The sequence below is a fragment of the Canis aureus genome, chromosome 28 (assembly GCF_053574225.1).
Source record: "Canis aureus isolate CA01 chromosome 28, VMU_Caureus_v.1.0, whole genome shotgun sequence".
In the NCBI taxonomy this organism is placed as follows: domain Eukaryota; kingdom Metazoa; phylum Chordata; class Mammalia; order Carnivora; family Canidae; genus Canis; species Canis aureus.
Window position 1 is genome coordinate 21,662,344 of NC_135638.1, and position 19,519 is coordinate 21,681,862.

The 19,519-nt window shown below is 36.4% G+C and overlaps 1 protein-coding gene across 15 annotated transcripts in view; it reads left to right on the forward strand.

Annotated features, from left to right (window-relative positions):
* EYA1 (EYA transcriptional coactivator and phosphatase 1) overlaps positions 1–19,519 on the forward strand; it is a 419,064-nt gene that overhangs the window by 354,839 nt on the left and 44,706 nt on the right. For all 15 annotated transcript variants that reach the window (XM_077876586.1, XM_077876588.1, XM_077876591.1 and 12 more), the window contains one exon: positions 10,373–10,462. In XM_077876586.1, coding sequence (XP_077732712.1) covers positions 10,373–10,462 — 90 coding nt within the window. The remainder of the gene's footprint in view (positions 1–10,372; positions 10,463–19,519) is intronic.

Sequence of the window (19,519 nt, forward strand, 5' to 3'; positions counted from 1 at the left end):
AGACATTGCATGAAATCTATAAACCACTCTGGGTACTATTAACATCTTTATATTAAGTCTTCCCATTGGATGTCTTTCCATTTATTTGTGTCCTCTTTGATTTCAGCAACATTTTGATAGTTTTCAGTGTACAAGTTTTTTGCATACTTGGTTATGTCTATTTCTAAGTTTTATTCTTTTGGTGCTATTGTAGATTAAATTATTTTCTTAATTTCTTTTCTGGATTGTTCATTGTTAGTATATAAAAATGAAACTGATTTTTGCATGTTGAGTTTATATACTTTAACTGTACTGAATTTATTTATTCTAATAGGTTTTTATGTATATGTGTGGAATCTAGAGTTTTCTACATATAAGATCATGTCATCTGCTAACAGATAATTGTATTTCTTTTCCTATTTGCCTTTTAATTCTCTCTTTTTTTTTTTTTTTTTTTTTTTTTTTACCTAATTGCTTTGGCTAGGATTTCTAGTACTATATGAAGTAGAAATGGCAAAAGTGGGGCACTCTTGTCTTATTCCTGATCATAAAGGAAAAGTATTCAGGCTTTCATCTTTGACTGTACTGTTACCTATGGGCTCTCCTATATGGTCTTTACTGTGTTGAGATAGTTTTCTATCCCTTGTTACTAGTTTGTAAGGTGATTTTCTCCAATGGTTTTACAATTTTTAACAGTTTACTGTGTGTCTCTCAAGTGTCTTTTAATCTGTAGATTCTCACTCAACCCTTTTTGGTTTTCTTACCTGTGTATTTCTGTTGAAGTAACCAGGCCATTGGTCCTGTACAATTCCTGCAACTCTTCATGGAGAATTAAGAGTCATTGTACAATGAAATTCATTGTAATAAATTTTCTTCATTACATCCCCATTGCGTTCCTTTGTCATGTATTTCCTGTCCTCTGTATTTCCTGGAGCTAGATCCAGAAGCTTAATTAGATTGAGGCTTGATTTTGGGGCGGGGGGGCAGTGAAGACTTCATAGATGGATATATCCTTCCAATAAGAAGAACATGATGTCTGGTTGCTGTCATTTTTAAAACTTCAGGATTCTGGTTAGACACTCTTCTTTAGTAATTTGGTTAGTTCTTACTTATCCTATATATCCTTTCTTCTTGGCTCAAAGATAGTTGATTAGGAAGGAAGAAACTCAAGAGTTATGTGTTGGGGGGGCAGGAAGTTAAACTATAAATCCATTAATTCTGCAAGTATACACATATATACTGTCAGAAATAAAATGATTGACAATTCTTTTTTTTTTTTTTAATTTTTTTTATTTATTTATGATAGTCACACAGAGAGAGAGAGAGGCAGAGACACAGGCAGAGGGAGAAGCAGGCTCCATGCACCAGGAGCCTGACGTGGGATTCAATCCTGGGTCTCCAGGATTGCGCCCTGGGCCAAAGGCAGGCGCTAAACCACTGCGCCACCCAGGGATCCCTGATTGACAATTCTTGTTGCAAATATCTAAGCCATAATTCTTTTTGGTGAGGCAAAGTTTTGAAGTGAATCTAAACCACTTCCTTACTTGAGATTTTCCCAAATATCTCTTCTTGAATAGCTCTCCAGTATTTCTGAAGATGCTTTATTAAGGCTTCCTGGTCACTTCTAGTGAACAGAGAGGTAATCTCAGTGGCTCCTGCTGAGTAACCTGGCAGGTGCCACATTTCTTTATTATCTTTTCAGTACCATGGTGAATTTTAGTTTATCAGACCTAGTTTCAAGCCAGTTTACTAATGTGGTTAAATCTATAGATGTGCTTGATGCTTGGCAGCTAATTTTAAAGGTAAATCCAACTGTTCTCCTTAAGGCTTGAGTTTAGCTTTAAGCTTTTTCTCTGCAGGTGGTTTCCTTGCAAATCTCAGTATAAGAATAATATTTAACAGAGGTTTATGTATAATGTGTATACAATGTAATCTTGACTTGGAAGTAAATGACCAATTTACATTAGGAAAAGAATGTCCACATCATGGAGCTGAGGAATGGAATACCTTTCCCCAGGAGTCAGTCAGATGATTCAATCAAGAGTTGCTATTTTGTGAAAAACCTGATACTAGAAGACCCTACTTTTCTTTCTTACTGTGGTAGCTAAAAATAATATATTATGTTGATATTCTTAAAGTGCTTCCACCATTTATCCTTTAATCCTTCCATAAACAAGAACTAAGATACTCTGTTACTCCTGAAATGCTGGAGTCAGTGCATCATTTTGTGAGCATTGAAAATTTTCAGGGACTGTATACATTGAAGGTACTAAATTTGTAATGTACCCCAGTAATTACTGACTATTGCCAAATTACTACAGCCATGATAAACTTGGGCAGGGTCAAGATTTTGCCAAGATGTAATCTCCCAAGTCATCTGCTAATTGGCTGTAAACAATGGATTTGGGCTAGGCTTACCTGCCTATTCACAAAGTCTGATCTTTTAATGATTAATGGTATAATCTAACAGGATTTATGACTAACTCAAGATAACACTGCTTGGCTATGCACGTGATTGTGTGTGTGTGTGTGTGTGTGTGTGTGTGTGTGTGTGTTTTAAGAACATCTATAAATTTCAGCTAAATTGGTGCAGTGCCTTGATCCTATCTGAATCCTATCAGTCCTATCTGACTACCTCCTACTCAACTCCTAGAGATCTTCAGTGTATGAAACATATTTTGCTGGTTTCCCAGTGTTGGGTCATCTCTCCTAGTGATAAGAACCAGCTTTGTACCAAACAGCTCGGTTGCTATTTTTGTGAGAATAAATGGCAGGCCTTCCTGAGAGTGGTAACAGTGAAATGAAGTTTAGCTCTTAAAAACATGGTCATCTCGGGACGCCTGGGTGGCTCAGTGTTGAGCATCTGCCTTGGACTCAGGGTGTGATCCCAGGACCTGGGATCAAGTCCCACATCAGGCTCCTTGCAGGGAACCTGCTTCTCCCTCTTCCTGTATCTCTGCCCCCTGCCCTCTCTCTCTCTCTGTCTCTTATGAATAAATAAATAACATCTTTAAAAAACAAAAACGTGGTCATCTCAAAAATACTGGCATGGGGAATTTATGGTTACTCTTCTCATTAAATAGCCTGAACTCCGCATCCAATTTGAATGCAGAATGTTAATGCATCTTTTTGTAGTGGAACATGGAGTCCCATGTGTGGACTCCACACAGCTATTGATGTAGTAGTGGCAGTAATAGTAGAAATAACACCACCACTACCAGTAGTAGCAATAGCACCACCAGCAGCTTCCTGCTTGCCAGGCACTGTGTTCAGAATTTTAAATAAATTACCAAATTTAACCTTTAACATACCTGGTTTTATTCCCGTTTTACTGATGAGGGACGTGAGGCTCAAAGGGGAAGTAACTGAACTTGACCACTACACAGCTAGTCCATGGCAAAGTTTAAAATCCCAGTCTAAACTCTGTGGCTGCAAAGCCGGTGGTATGAGTATTATGAGAGTATGCATTTCTGATGATCTTCTGCCCTTCTGTAAGAGGTTTTTGCCCACAGATTATGAGCAGAATTACTTTAAAGGAAACTCCTTGAGGTACCTGGGTGGCTCAATGCTTGAGCATCTGCCTTTGGCTCAAGTCATGATCCTCGGTTCTTGGAATCGAGTCCTGCATTGGGCTCCCTGCAGGAAACCAGCATCTTCCTCTGCCTGTGTCTCTGCTTTGCTGTGTCTCTCATGAATAAATAAATAAAATCTTTTAAAAAATAAACAATAAAAGAAACTCCTTGAATTTCTGTGCCATGTAGTGAAAGAGTGGCCCTGAGAATGCCTGGTATTAGACCTAGTTAGTATTAGACCTAGTTCAGTCAAGAGATGAACTGAATGGCTACATTGTAAGCACTGTGTACAATGCAGTTCCAATACTAGTCGTCCTAAGAGAATTCCTCTACTGATGTGTAGAAGCAAATGGAACAGACTTTCAGGGGCAACAGTATCTTCATCTGGTGGCTGAGTCTCAGTAACATCAAATTTCTGAATTGCTATGGATTCCATATTTAATGACCCTGATAATTTATCAAATGCCGTAGCTCATCTATGAGAACAAGGTGACGAGGTCATATCCTAATCTTCTGATAGTCCAATACCCACATGCATTTACAGACACTCCTTTCCTTTGTTCAAAACAGATCATAGATTTTCAACATGTGAATTCAAGACTAACAGACATAAATCTCTCTAGAGGCTGAATTTAATGGCATTTCAGCATTTCTATGTACGAATTTGTCTAGAATTTATTTTTTTCTCTTTTAAAAGCATTTTCATTATGTGAACATCTCATATAACCATGGTGATTAAGCTGAAAAAAAAATCATGAAACAGAAAAAATAACAATAAGCCAGGGATGATGCTAGTGATTTCAGCATTGGATGATAATTATTTGAGTTTCTTTGGGCATTCTGTGTCCTAGAAACAGGAGAAAAAGATCTTGAGGCAGTGGGATAATTAAAGATCACTTGATAAAGGATGAAAGCAAAACAGTTGTTTTAGGCCTGGGTCCATACTCAGCAGATTTCATTGTTATTTAATTTTTCAGCTAAATGTTGCTTTCTCCTCAATAGACATAATTGTCTTTGACTTAACATGCAATAGCCTGGGGTAGCCTCACATTGCAACAAGTTCCTTCACTTTATTTTCATGACTTTATGCAGACATTTGCAATTTAATATCCTATCAAAATAATTTAGGAACAGATTTAAATTTCACTTCTCTCTGTTGGTGGGGGGTTTTGGATGCTGTTTGTTTTGCTGTGGTAAGGAACAGCTTGAAAAGAAGGTCTCTAGTAAATGTCCTGGGCATAAGAGCTATAGTAAATTGACCCCATTTCTTCATTAAACAAGAAAAATGATAAAACATTTGACTATTTTCTCTTTTTGAGGCTCTTCACTCTATTCAATGAGGGAACTCATTGCAGAGCAGCATATAAGAATATATTTTGCAGAATGTTGTAATGCATACCACTAGTGAATTTAAAAAATAAATAATTGCATGCTGATCTTATGCTAATCTTATCTATTTCATGAGGAAGATAAGTAAGGCTTTATAAGCAGCTGTTCTAAGAATTGGCTGCTCTTTCATCAAGTACAAATTAATCAGGCATTCCTCATATGTTTAATACTATATTATTTAGATAGAATCATTTTAGGACTCAAATGTCTGGGTTTTTGTTTTTCTTTTCCTAAGCTGGGTAACTAGGAATTTTTTCACAAAGTCTGAATGCTAACAACTAACTAAAGATCAAATTTAATATTTTTTTCATTGGAATTATTTAAAATACTCTCTATTGCTTTTCATTCATTTACTATTCTACCAAACTTTGGGAAAGCTCTGTGCCAGGCATATTGTGCTAGGTCCCAAACATCTAGAGATAAGGATGTAGGGTTATGGCTTTGCTCTGCTTAGACAAGAACACACACAGCTATGGTACCCAGTGGTCAGTGGGCCAGGGTGGGAAAAGCTAGGGATGAGACTCTTAAATGATCAAAGGGGCGATGACCTCACTATACTAATGTGGGTAACCAATGGAGACTTGTCATTTGCCCTAATTTTTTTTAAGGTCCTTGGTGGGAATGTCCATCAGAGCCCCTCCTCTTTTTTTAAACTTAAATTCAATTTAGTTAACATTTAGTGTATTATTAGTTTCAGAGGTAGACTTTAGTGATTCATCTGTTGAAAATAACACCCAGTGCTCATCACCTCATGTGCCCTCCTTAATGCCCAGCACTCAGTTATCCCATCCCTCACCCTCACCCCTCCACAACTCTGAGTTTGTTTCCTATAGTTAAGAGTCTTTTATCATTTGTCTCCCTCTGTTTTCATCTTATATTGTTTTTCTCCTCCTCTATGTTCATCTGTTTTGTTTCTTAAATTCCATATATGAGTTAAATCATATTGCATTTTCTTTCTCTGAATGACTTACTTCACTTAGCATAATACCCTCTAGTTCCATCCACGTCATTGCAAATGGCAAGCTTTCCTCCTTTTGATGGCTGAATAATATTCCACTGCACGTATATGTGTGTGTATCACATCTTCTTTATCCATTCATCTGTTGATGGACATCTAAGAGCCCCTCCTCTTTTATATAAGGCCTCTGCCTTGTTATGGCTTTAAGAAAAGATTTCATCATAAAAAAAAACACTCTTTGAAAAACTGTAAATTGGCCACATGTTAGGGAGGTAAGCAAGAGTCAGATACTTATGGGCCTTTTGTACTTGTTGAAGTGTTTGGATATTTTCTAAAAGCGATGAGAGAATGACATTGTCATAGTGAGGGCCTGGGCATGGAGCCTAGGGAAGGAGACTGTGGCAGATATCCACAGAGGAGGCATATGATTGGCAGTGGGGAGGGGGATTGGGGAGAGGATGGTGAATATAAAGAAGACATGAATTCCAGATCCAAGTGGCAAGATGTCATATTGATTTGATGTGATGTACAGAGAGGCTCTTTAAAAGAATGCCAAGGTCTGGAGCTGGTAGGTTGCCATTCTCCTAGAGAAGAAAATAGTAGGTTTCCTGGAGAACTATGATGAATCCAACTTGCAGCACATGCTATATGGGACATCCAGCTAGAAATGACCTATAGGTAATTGATATATGGGCCTACAGTTGAGATCTAAGATTTTAGTAGAAGGGAGCAGGGTGATGGCTGAAGCCATGAGTGTGTTGGGGTCTGTCTTACAGTAAGGAATGGATAAAACAGTCCCAGGGACCCATATCATTTAAGGGATAGATGATGGATACTCAGATTCTACAAGGATACCCCCCAAATACTGATGATGTTATAGGCATCAGAAAGGAGAAATGTCAAGAAGATATTGAACGACAGTGACAAGTGCCACAGAGGGTCAAGTTCAGGAAAAAAAAATGGAAACATTTGGCAACAAGGTTTACTTACATGACATGTTTCTTTGAAGTGGAGGCAAAGTTCTAAATAATTTTTCAAAAGTGATATAACAAAAAATGGTTTTATAAAAGCAACCATTTTATAACTGCTGCTCTGGAATTTGTTATTGCAAAGCACAAGAAAAGTAAGATTAAGCCAAAGACGTGGTGATTTTAATGTCTCAGTTTTGGTCTAAAAAAATGTGGGTTTTTTCTTCCTTTAAATATGCCAAAATAAGCCATCAAGCTATGACTAATTTATTAACTGTTCAATGTTAGCTTTTGTCACATTTGACTTGTATCAGACATATTTGAAAAATCTGAAAGTATTAAAGGATTTTTATAAAATAAATTTAACCTCAATGTGAGAACTCCAGTGTAAGCAAATTATGAACGGGGTTATCTATTTGCTCTTCTGCTAGTTTCCTCTTAGGTCAACCACTTTGGGTGAGGCAGCTGTGTACCCTGCCAGCCCTGTACCAGGAGCAAATCACAACACTGATGCGACTCTGTTTCCCTGTCTCTAAAAGCACAAGTGGGTGTACCATAGGGTTCTTCTTTTCACACTATATAGATCATGATGCATTAGTGGGCCATGACATGGAAAACTATCAACGTGCACTCCACACAGTGGGTAATGTCTTGTTTTGACAAATTAAACATTTCAGCTCTTTTTGTGTGAGAAGGGGGGGGAGGGGAGGGAGGGAGGAGGAAGAAGGAGAGAGAGAATACTAGAACATCATGTAAAATGTATTTTTTACTATGGCTTGTGGTTTTAAAATGTTTGAGAAACAGTGTTGTCATTTTGAGCCCTTTCCTATTCTAAAATTCTCTCTTTCCAGTCAACTGTCAGACCATTCTTTTACTGTAGTAAATGTTTCATAACAATACTGTGGAGCAGCAGGTATAAAAACTTGAAGGACAGCTAATAACAAAGGAGAAAAACATTAAAAGGTAAATAAGACCAACATCTGTGTTGTATTTGACCACAAGATTGAACAAGCCTTTAAAATTTATTAGTATTCCGACTAGCAAGTCATTACTGTAATTTATGAAGTAAAGCTAAAGTATGCTATATATTAACAAACAATGGAGTAATTCTTTTGATGGTGATATAAATAAGCAACCCTATCAAAGGAGAAATCATACTTTTTTCAAAAGTAATGATACCATGGCACATAAATTCCAGAATTGGCAATTAAATAAATGTGGTGAGTCTCTTCCACTTTGCCACATAAAAAGATTCATTGACATAGTTATGAGACAAGTCAATGTATTTTTATTGGCCCGAGCTGGAGGGAGTAAACACCTTAGTCAGGTGTTTTGTTTTAGAAACAGCTGTTTGAACTTCTCTGACTGGTTATTTCTGCTCTAGGGTCTATTTGAGCATTTGCTTTTTCCAGCACACTTTACTGTTTTAGAATCCAAGTGAGTGAGCAATTAATTTCCTATAAAACTAAGATTCGGTGAAAGTTTTTCTTTATTTGTGAACTATTTTCAATTTTTCTACAACCCACAAACTGTCACAGATTTTAGGTGGCCTTAAACAAGGACAATTTAAAGAATCCTGAGGAATAGAACTCATCAAACAGGAAATCTGAGGGAGGTGATTTTATTTGTCCTTCCCCACCGTGCTCTTGAACACTCAGTTGGTCTGTCTGTCTTTTCCTCTCTGTCTTGATATAAACCCTGGGGAGTTTGCTTTGCCCCTTTGCCCACCCTAACCCCTGACTTTTGGCAGCACTGTTCTCTGCCTCCTTCCCAGTATCAATCAGCTAGGCAAGACTGGAATTCAGGCCAGCAATGCCATCCTGCCCTATTTTCCCAAAGCATCCGCTGCCCCTCCTCTGGGGCTCCTGACAGGTAGACCATTGGAGTGCTGGTGGGATGGGGATGGTGCTAGCAGGGTGGGCGGCCAGAGAGGTGGTGGCTCCTCCCCCGGCCAGCTGATTGGCACGTGGCAGGCAGCCAATGAGGCAGTCTCTACCCCCATCCCAACATCCCAGGTCCCTGCTCTCTCCAAGGTGTATGGACAGATATGATGGTGCCAAATTAAGAGACAAGAATTTTTTTTTAATTCTACATAAGAACAAAGTGTTTTTCAGTCAGTCATCTGATTTATTAGATGAGCAAACTGAGGATCAGGGAGGTAAGGACACCAAAGTAGGAGAGCAAAGGTAAGAGCTTTTCTGCCATTGCTTCCTGCTATTTCCCAAAATCCGTGAGGAGATGATACTTGAGGTAACTACTCAACGGCTTAATAGATTCCAGATACAAGGAGAGTAGAAGGTCAGGACACAGGCAAGTCTTGAGCTCTGGAATGAAGATAGCACGCTCAGAAGACAATGCACAAAACATACAAAGTTTACGTCAGACAGTAGAGATGCACACAGTGTACACCAATACGTGAAGGCATAATTTCTCTAGTTATAATTTCCCCAGTTAATGATATCGGTAGATTCTATACTTAGTCCAAAGGCTTGCTGTAATAACAAAGTAGTATTTCAGAAATTATTGTCTGAAAATATTTAAAATGTCGTGCTTGTAAAAGCCAATATTGTTAGAATGCCAGTAAAACCTTCCCAGTAAAAACTCACATTCCATCTTTGTATCCTTGATGGACATTTTTTCTTTCCTAATTATGCAGGTCTTCACCATGAGCCATGTGGTTTCCCGGATTCGATACGTTACAAATACAGTAACCCCATGAACACTGCAAATATTTGCATAGCCCGAGTTCTTCTCAGTGCCAGTAGATGTCATTGGGATACGGGGTTGTATGAGACAGACTGCTCATCACGAGTGTCCAAGGCTTGAAGTTTTTGATGGAAGCCCCTGTACATTTCAGAATGCTGGTACTTCCCTTTGTGTATGGTACTGGCTGTTTGAGGACTGGATAGTGTCGCATGAATGTCAGGATCAGCTCCCTGTGCTGGGCATGGTGCCAGGTGGTCAGAAAGGGTACCACTTCCTACTATGAGCATGCTCAAAATTGGCAGGCAGTCTGAATAAATAAGAAATAATGATAGTTGTCATCTGATGTAGAATTAGTATTTATTACTCCTCTGAAATTGATCTATATTGTATCTATTTTCTGGTATTTGTGGCAATGCTTTCAGATACTCTTAATGGGTTGTGGCACAACACAATGTCTTCTCCAGTCACTGAGTTTCTTGCTCCTGAAACAGACGTGTGAAACTAAATTTCCTCTACTTTCTATGTCTCAATAACCCTAGATTTTATATTTTTGTAATATTTTAAGCAGCACACCATTTCTTCCTTATGCAAAGTACGAACAACATTTGGGTCACTTGTTAAATAAGTCCCTAATGTCTGCTCACACAATGCGTCACTTACACCAAAAGCAGCTGAAGCCCAAACCTCCCAATGAATCTCTTGCTCTCACCCCTTCCTGGCACTGACCCCCTCTTATTGTGACAATATATTCCATTAACCTGAAATATATATGTTCTTGACCTGAAAAATTCTTCTTTTAGGATCCACCTACATCAGTTTCCCTTGGACTGAGAATGGAAGAAATGATTTTCAACTTGGCAGACACACATCTGTTTTTCAATGACTTAGAAGTAAGTTCTGATTATTTTATATACACACTTCATGTTACATGTCTGCAAATTGATGAATGGCCTTTTGAAATAACAGATATTATTTTGTGACTATATAACTAGAATAAGATAAATTAATTATATGGTGATGTTTGCCTTCCTGGTATTTCTGATTTTGCTTTATTTTGACTCCTATGTTTCAAGGTTAGATTCCACATGACCCTTGGTAAGGATTAAAATTTGATGTCAGGAATCTTAAATATTAAACTGTGCTGGTATCAGAAGCTACAGATTCATCAGCTACATAATTACTGTTGAGATGGATTACCTTCAGAATCCTCCAGAAGTTGTGATACTGGCATATGCTGTGTCAGACTTTTATCCTACTGGGTCACATGCTTTTGTTTCTGATTGCCCCAATTGTATAACATTTTAGTCCAGCCTCCGCTCTTTGGGCTGCCAGGTTTTCTTAGGTCAAACTGCTGATGATTTCATTTGCCTGTTATGGTTTGGGGGGAAACTTTTGTAAGATGGTTAATTGTGTTATGGGCACTGTCAAACATGATGATCTCGATTAGCAGCATTCTTAAGAATAAAGACTATTGTTTCTCATATCTCCATTATGAGAAAACATGACTATAACTACATTTCACTTTCTTCTTAATAGAGACAGTTGTTTATTTAAATCCTGCTGTTAAGCAAGCTTGTGGTAGGGCTGCCAACAGGCATTAATCATCAAGTTGTTGTTTTGGTAGATTTTATAAATGTATGTTATTTCAGACAGGAGAAGAATCTGAAAGATTCAAATAGAACTTTTACTGATCAAAGTTAATTGGCAGCAATTGGCCTTTAAATATTTCCTGATGTTTCCCTTTTCAAAATCAAGCAAAACACACCTTATTTAATAGATGAGCCAAAATCATTTGAAAAATGCCAGTGTGTGACAGAACTTAAATGCGGTTTGTTCAACATCTGTCCTGTATTTTGATTTCTTTTCATCTGCAATGAAACTACTCATAGGCGAATTGGCAACTTCCAGTGCAATAAAATTATTTAAATGTGCTTCATTTTTTTCCCCATTCCTTAGTGAAATATTTATTTTTACACTTAGAGTAAAATACATTTTTTTTTTTGCATTTTAAAGTGTTTGCTTTTCTTAAGGAAATTATATGTAAGGCATTACTTTTTTTTGAGGTAGAAATATTCCAAGTGAGTGACAAGTTCAGAGTTGCCTTTAGAAGAGCTTAATAATCATTCTTATTTTCAAAAGCTGTTTCTGATTTATGGTTGTGATTCACTTCATAAGAGAAGGGCACAAAGAATTCCATATTTTACTAGTATGTTAAAATTCCTCCCCCAAGTTTCCATTTGTTTCTAATGATACGGAATGGGCTGATATTTTGTCTAGAGTATAACCTTGTTACTCTTATTGGTGTTAATAGGTGTTAATAGCGCCCATCAAGAAGAAATTAGCAGTAATTTGCTATTGCTTTTAAATTCTACGTTCTTATAAATGCCAAAGCTTGTCTATGCAGTGCCAAAACTATGTGGTGAAAGTGAGAAGTTAGGCAAAGTAATAATTCGGTATAATATAGACCAAAAAGCTTCCAAACTTGGTGTTGATATAATATATAGCTGGATTTTTGTTTACCGACATCATTCACAGTGAACTATATACAGAGAGGGTCTAAAATAGTGATCAGGCAAATACATGAAAAATACCTATTTGAAAGTTCTACTTTTAAGGTGGTAGGGGATGTAGTTTTTCCATAAGCCCAGATTGAAACAAAAAGAAAATGAAGAGGTAGGGGGTCTATGCAGTCACTAAAATATCTGATTCTGTTCTTGGAACAAGGACTCTGACTTATGTAAAACAGAGAAAGGAATAAACCAAGTATAAAAATCAATAGTAGAAACATTATTTAGGCTTATAACCTTAAAAAAGTTGGTTTTAAGTTATTTTACTCGAGAATAATATGAGGGCGTCAGCAAAAGTATAAATGAAAGGTCCACTTAGCCTCTGTCTTTGAAAATTGTTTACTTGCTCTAGATTTGAACAATATTTTAAAAATAAACTGGTTCTTATACTTATTGCAGTCTTTCATTTTATATTTTTGTAATTCAACAGGCCTGGAACTGGTCATTGCAAATATTAGTTTCTTTCAAAATAAAAAGCAAAATTATTTCCTGGGAAAAATAAATGTATTGGCATTATATTCCCAAGAAAACCAAAATTATCTCATCAGGCAGAAATGGTGTGGTAACGCTGGATTTCACACTCTAATGAGCAATGTGCTGCGGTAGGGGACATGGATATTTTAATATATTTAAATTACATGTTTTTAGCTTTTTAAGATCTCTGATACAAGTAATTTCAAGGAGATTAGTGATCTGTTGGTTAGCTTGAAGTGTGATTTCTGAACTCCAGTTGTTGGCCTCATTTTCTTTTAAAATGTTAACTTTTTGCCAGCCACCCCTGTGTATAATTTGGTTAATTCACAGTTTTGGCTTGTAAGAGATTCTAAATAATGAAACACACTATGTGAGAGGCTTTCAGTAACAGTTCCTGTATTATCAAAGTATATGCTTAAAATAGTTATTAGGATATTATTTAGGAAAGTTAGAGTATCATTTTAAAGTAATTTAGAAATATTTTAATTGTATTTTAAAAATTAAAGAGTTAATCATTTTTAGTTTTAAGTCTTATTTGTCACTTCATTTCATAACATTTGTAAATAAAAGCAATCACAAATTAGTTGTGTTGACATTCGGGGGAGGGGTGGACAGGGAACAAAGGAGAAATTTTGGGTTTTTTGTACCGTTAAAAATCTTTGACATGTTAAGAAACATGAGTGACAGGGAGACATAATTATCAAAGGAAATGATATCTTCCCCCACCAGAGAAGGGTTTAGACTTTAGTTCCATAGTGTACTTCTGGCTTTCCTATTTCTAAGTCTGAATAACGTCCTGCGTATCATTTTACCAAAAGGTCTCCACATGCAATACGATGATGCTTATATGGAAGTCATTTTTTATGAATGACAGTATGGAACTAGAGGTGTGTTTTTTTTCCCCCCTCAGCTTCTTTAGTAAAGCATGATGCTTTCTGAGTGAATGGAGAAAGAGTTCTTTCTGTTGGATTTTTATTGAAAGGCAACCTGCAAACAGAGGAAAGGAAAGGCCTTTCGTGTCTGATAATGTTTCAGTTTTAACTTGCCATTGGTCGGTTCTCCTGCTAGACTTTTCCACAGTTAAGGAAAGTATTTCATCAAGGTGGATATAAGTCTAAATACAAACAAAATGTAAGCTTATGTTGAATTTTCTCTCTCTGTCTGCTGTTAAGTACTATCATTTTGATGTAGTTTTGCTTGGGGTGAGAGGGAGTTGCAGGGTGGGGTGTCAGCTTCTGTTTTGTCCTCAGCTAGTCTCTGTTCCCCATCAATTTTACTGGCATTATGGTTGCTTTACTCACTGGTATTATTGACCTGGTGTTCTGCAAGAGCCTCAGAGGCTCTCACCCCACACTCCCCACTGCGGGGATCAAGGTTGGGAAGCAGCAGGAACACTCCCCACCCTTCTCTGTGTGCAGGTGTTGTGCACACCACATTCATCTGGATGAGTGTGAAGTTACATTGGAATATTCTCCTCCTTCTAGTGTGTTACACGGTTGGGACAGACCAGACGATACCTTGGTGTCAGGATTTATGAATATTTCAGTCCTTTTTTGGACCTTTGCTACATAGACTTCTGTCCCAGATGTGATTTTTAAGCACCTGCTCCTGGTGGCCCCTTGTTTTCACCTTTTCTACTAAGAAAAATCTTGGGGGACACCTGGTTTGCTCAGTGGTTAAGCATCTGCCTCCATCTCAGGTCATAGTCTTGAGGTCCAGAGATTGAGTCCTGTATCAGGCTCCCTACAGGGAGCCCACTTTTCCCTCTGCCTATGTCTCTGCCTCTCTATGTCTCTCATGAATAAATAAATAAAATCAGAAAGAAGGAAGGAAGGAAGGAAGGAAGGAAGGAAGGAAGGAAGGAAGGAAGGAAGGGAAGAAAGAAAGAAAGAAAGAAAGAAAGAAAGAAAGAAAGAAAGAAAGAAAGAAAGAAAGAAAGAAAGAAAGAAAGAAAGAAAGAAAGAAAAGAAAAGAAAAGAAAAGAAAAGAAAAGAAAAATGTCTTGGGATAGAAGGTTCTGGTCTCAGTAGAGGCCAGTCTGCGTTTGGTGAGTCGAAGTCCATGGAAAGGATCTGGAAACAATCTCTAAATAGTGCCATGGTTTAAAGGAAAGAAGCTGTAATGATTTTTCTTATTTATAAAGAAAAAAAGATTAGTTTTCCCCTTAGTTTAATTTAGTGTTTAAATTCGTAGTAATATTTTGTTACTCCAAACCTTAGGTTGTCATCTAATAAACTAATTATTTTAATATTTGTTAATTATTTTAATATTTGTTGTTTAGAAATTTAATTTTAGCTAGGAAAAAAAGTCTGTCTTCAAAGCATCAACCATGCCAATACTTTAGTAGCTTTGATTACAAGTGATCCGTTCAGTAGTAACCTAATGCTTATGTTTCCAAAAGTGTAAAGACTTAAACTAATTCAGAAGTTGATTTGAGTTGAAAAATATAATTCATCTAGAAAGTGCCTTATTCTCCATAAATAGGAAGAAACTTTCATGCCCATTATCTAACTATTGTGGCGGGTGCTGAAAGCTCTGGTTCTCTGCTGCCAAAAGAGTAGGACACTTCAAGATCTTGAACTGTTTTCTGTTTTCAGTCCCTTTCACAAGCCAAGAGCAGCTATATGGAAATGTGTGTACGTATTACTATTACATTCCAAACATAAACATACCCATACACAAATATGCCATTTGTTTTCTGCTCTACACGGAGGCTTTTGTATACTTATTTTCCTCTTACAGATTTAGCAAACATAGAGGATCACTTTTTATTTTTTAAAGATTTTATTTATTCATGAGAGACACACAGAGAGAGGCAGAGACATAGGCAGAGGGAGAAGCAGGCTCCTTGTGGGGAGCCTGATGCGGGACTTGATGCCTGGACTCTGAAATCAAGACTTGAGCTGAAGGCAGATGCTCAACCACTGAACCAACCAGCATCCAGAGGATCACATTTTTTAAACTGCCAGTAGCATCCTTCATAACATCCAAAATATTGCCTTCTGCATGCAGACTGTTAAGTGAATTAGACTGAATTCTTGCTATCTTAGAGTCTTAGAATAGAAGAACAATTTCTACTTCCTTCCGCATGGAAGACACTCAAGTTGACTTTGCCTTCCTATGTTTTAAGGTAAGTTGTTTGGCCTTGTCCATTTCCTTAGTGGACAAAAGTAACAGCAAAACCCTCAGTTTAGAGAGCAGAAGACAGTTTTCGGGTAACAAATGATTATTAGACATAGTAAATAAATATTGGATTTAACTATGTTGCAAGTGATGACTGAAAAGAAACAATGTCCGTATTTTCTTATTATTACTAATGAAGAACTTTAAGTGTTCTTCCAATTTAACCATCTTACAAGATTGTCATCTTTCTTTTATCTGAAGTAAGAAATAGAAATATAAAAATATATTCAAGGACTTCCTTAATTCTGAGTTTCACCAGAAAGGTGTAGGAGTCAAAGTATATATATATATCTGTTTAACATAATAAAAGATAGTATGTCACCTTACACTGACAGCCAGCCTTGTACTTAGCAGTAAAATAAAAGAGGCACACTGTCATCACAAAAGGAAAAAAAAAATGAGAATGCCCTCTGCCAGCACTATTATTCAGCATTATTCTAGGAGTCTGAGGCATAACATGAGCTATAATTAATGAAATGAGAGCGATGGAAATGATTGTTCTTTGCAAAAAATTTGATATACATAGAAAATAGAAGGGAATCTACTAGAGTAGGCTGAGAATTTATAATATATTTCAGAAAAGTGAAGGATTATAGAATTTTAAAAATCAGTAACCTATTATAGCAAGACATGCAAAAATTTTATTTTTTTCAAAAATTTTAATAATTTTAAAGTAGCAGCAGTAACCATAACACCAAGACAAAAAAAAATTTTAAGAGGAAAAATAAGGAATGACCTATGTAAGAAGTATTTGCAAGACACATATGAATAAAACTTTGAGAGATCTAAAGAAAGATTTGCATAAAAGATTTCTTCCTTTTCTTTTCTTTTTTGTAACATGTTCTAACAATTTTGTAAAATCGTTCCTAAAGTCCATTTGAAAGGATAAATAGGCAAAAATAACTGGAAGGTTTTAACAAAAAGTAATAGCATCCAGCTCAAACAAATAGTAAATGGTTTATAATTCTACGATTATATGAAGATTTGTGTTAGCCTACTGTTAGCCTGCATTGGCATTGGATAACCATTGGGAGAAAAGATCAGATGGCTCAGGGACGCCTGGGTGGCTCAGTGGTTGAGCATCTGCTTTTGGCTCAGGTCATGATACCGTGGTCCTGAGATCAAGTCCAACATCGGGCTGCCTGCGAGGAGTCTACTTCTCCCTCTGCCTTGTCTCTGCCTCTGAGTGTCTGTCATGAATAAATAAATAAAATCTTAAAAAAAAAAAAAATCACTCAGGCACAGCCCAACTTCTAGAAAACTCTTGTATGTGTTAAATGGAACCAAGCAAATTAATAGTGAAGGGATGGATTATTCAACTTGTATGCAGAAATCGGTCAATTAAAGAGTTAAAATGTAAAAGAATAAAACACAAAGAGAAAACATAGGTAGATCAAAAGGAGATCTCAGATTGCTTACAGGAAGTAAATTTTTGGGTAGCTGTTTGGCAATAAGCCTCAAGAGCCTAAAAACATTGCACTCATTTTACATCTAAGAATTTTACTTTTATCAGAGCTAAAAGCAAGTGTTTATAATAATAAACATTTCTGAATTACGGAATTCTGATGATGTTTTGTTTCTTGGCCTGGGTGTTAGATACAGGAGTATTCCATTTGTGAAAATTCATCAAGGTATGATAGTTATTTTTTCAGTAAAATGTTAATTTTTAAAAGGCACTATTTTGAGGAATAGACACACACACATAGTTTGCTGTCAATTCTGTTTTAAAAAAAATTGCATGCCCTATGTATAATATATTCAACTGCTATGTTTTAGCAGAGTATCTGGCCCATAGAAGGCACTCAGTAAATATATGTTAAATACAAAATAAATGTAAGAGCAAAAAATATATGGAAAAAATACACCCTAGAATTTTAACATTATTTATATCTGGGATTTGGGTGTTCACTATTCTCTTACTTGTGTTTCTCTGTATATTTTGGGGTTTTTTTTTTTTTTTTTTGTAAAATATATTTCTTTAGTGATCAGGGTAGAAAACAAATACTAAAAAAAAAAGAAAATGCTGTTTTTCGAAAGCCATAGATAAAAGACAAATTATTTTTAATTAATAAAATAAAGAATTAATATGTCAGCCCATTAAGAGAAACATAAGAAATGTCTCAATAGAAGAAATGAGCAAAAAACATTGAACAGATTATTTGCAAGAGAAAGACATTCAAATTGTCCACACACAAAAAGGAAAAATGTTAGTTTTCCACTTTTGGTAATCAGAAGTGTCAGAGGGTGAGTGTTCAGACTATTGCCCATTTATCAGCAAAGATTTAAATTCAGTGATTTATTTCACTGCACTGCAGTGCAGTGAAGTAAACACTTGTGTACATTGCTGATAAGGATATAAATTGGTACAAGTTTTCAGAAAATCAGGTTAAAAAATAGGCTATATAATGCAATGTAACTTTAATGTTAAAATGTGTGGCATCATCTGAAAAGACTACATACAGTATGATTCAAACTATTTGACATTCTAGAAAAGGCAAAAACTATGAATGGAGACAGTAAAAAGATCAGTTGGTTGCCTTGGGTTGGAGGGAGGAAGGGATGAATAGATGGAGCTCAGAGGATTTTTTAAGTAGTGAAACTATTCTATATGATACTACCATGGTGGATACACAACATTGTACATTTGTCAAAACTCATAGGATGTACAACACCAAGAGTAAGCTCTACTGTAAACAGTGGGCTGTAGGCGATGATGATGTATCAGTGTAGGTTCATTGATTATTACAGATGCAACACTCTGATGTAAGATGTCCATAGTAGGGGAGGTTATGCATGCATGGAGACAGGGTGCATATGGAAAATGTCTGTGCTTTCTGTTCAGTTTTTTGTGAATCCTTTATTTCACTAAAATCTAAGGTTTATGAACTTGTTAAAGAAGTTATGGCATATTAAAAATACTGGAGGAAATATTTTTTAAAAACTACCATGATATAACTTCAAATTTAAAAATAAGTCTTCAAAATAAATCTTACAGTATGATCCTGTTTTAACATATATGACATTAAAAATAACTAGAGATAAATATATTAAAAGTTGCCAGTCTGGATGATGCGGTTACAAATGCTGTTTCTCTGTGATGCTCCAAAACTGAAATGATTATCGCATTTGTCTCTTTTTATATTTTGTTGCTTCTGTCCTTTATTCAATAGTTAATACATATTTATCAAGCAACGTTAAGTGCTAGGCACAGTTCTAAATGCTGAGAATACAGTGATGATTGAGTCAAGGTTATTCTCATGGAATTAGCACTCTGGAGGGGAAGTAGGAAATAAGCACTATGTAAGTAGAATAATTTCATGTGGGAATAAGTGCTATAAAGAAAAAGAATAATTGGATAAGGCATGGATCACCTAAAGTGGAGCATCTTTAGCTGAGATGTTCAGAAAGAGGTGTCCCTGAGGAGAGGACATTTGTGAAGAAACCAGGAATTTGGGAAAGAAGCAGCTGCAACTACAGAAAATTCTGCATTCTGGAAAGGGAATGGCAAGTGCAAAGGCCCTGTGGTGGGAATGTATTTCATTCCTTCAAAAAATAAACAAGATCAATGTGGCTATAACAGAGTGAATAGGGGGACAGTGACAGAGTCCCTATCATGAAGGACCTTGTAGACTTTAGTGAAGAATTTGGATTGTTTTTCTAATTGCAGTAGAAACTCATTAGAGGGTTTTAAGCATTAATATGATAGATGAGTGTTTATACTCT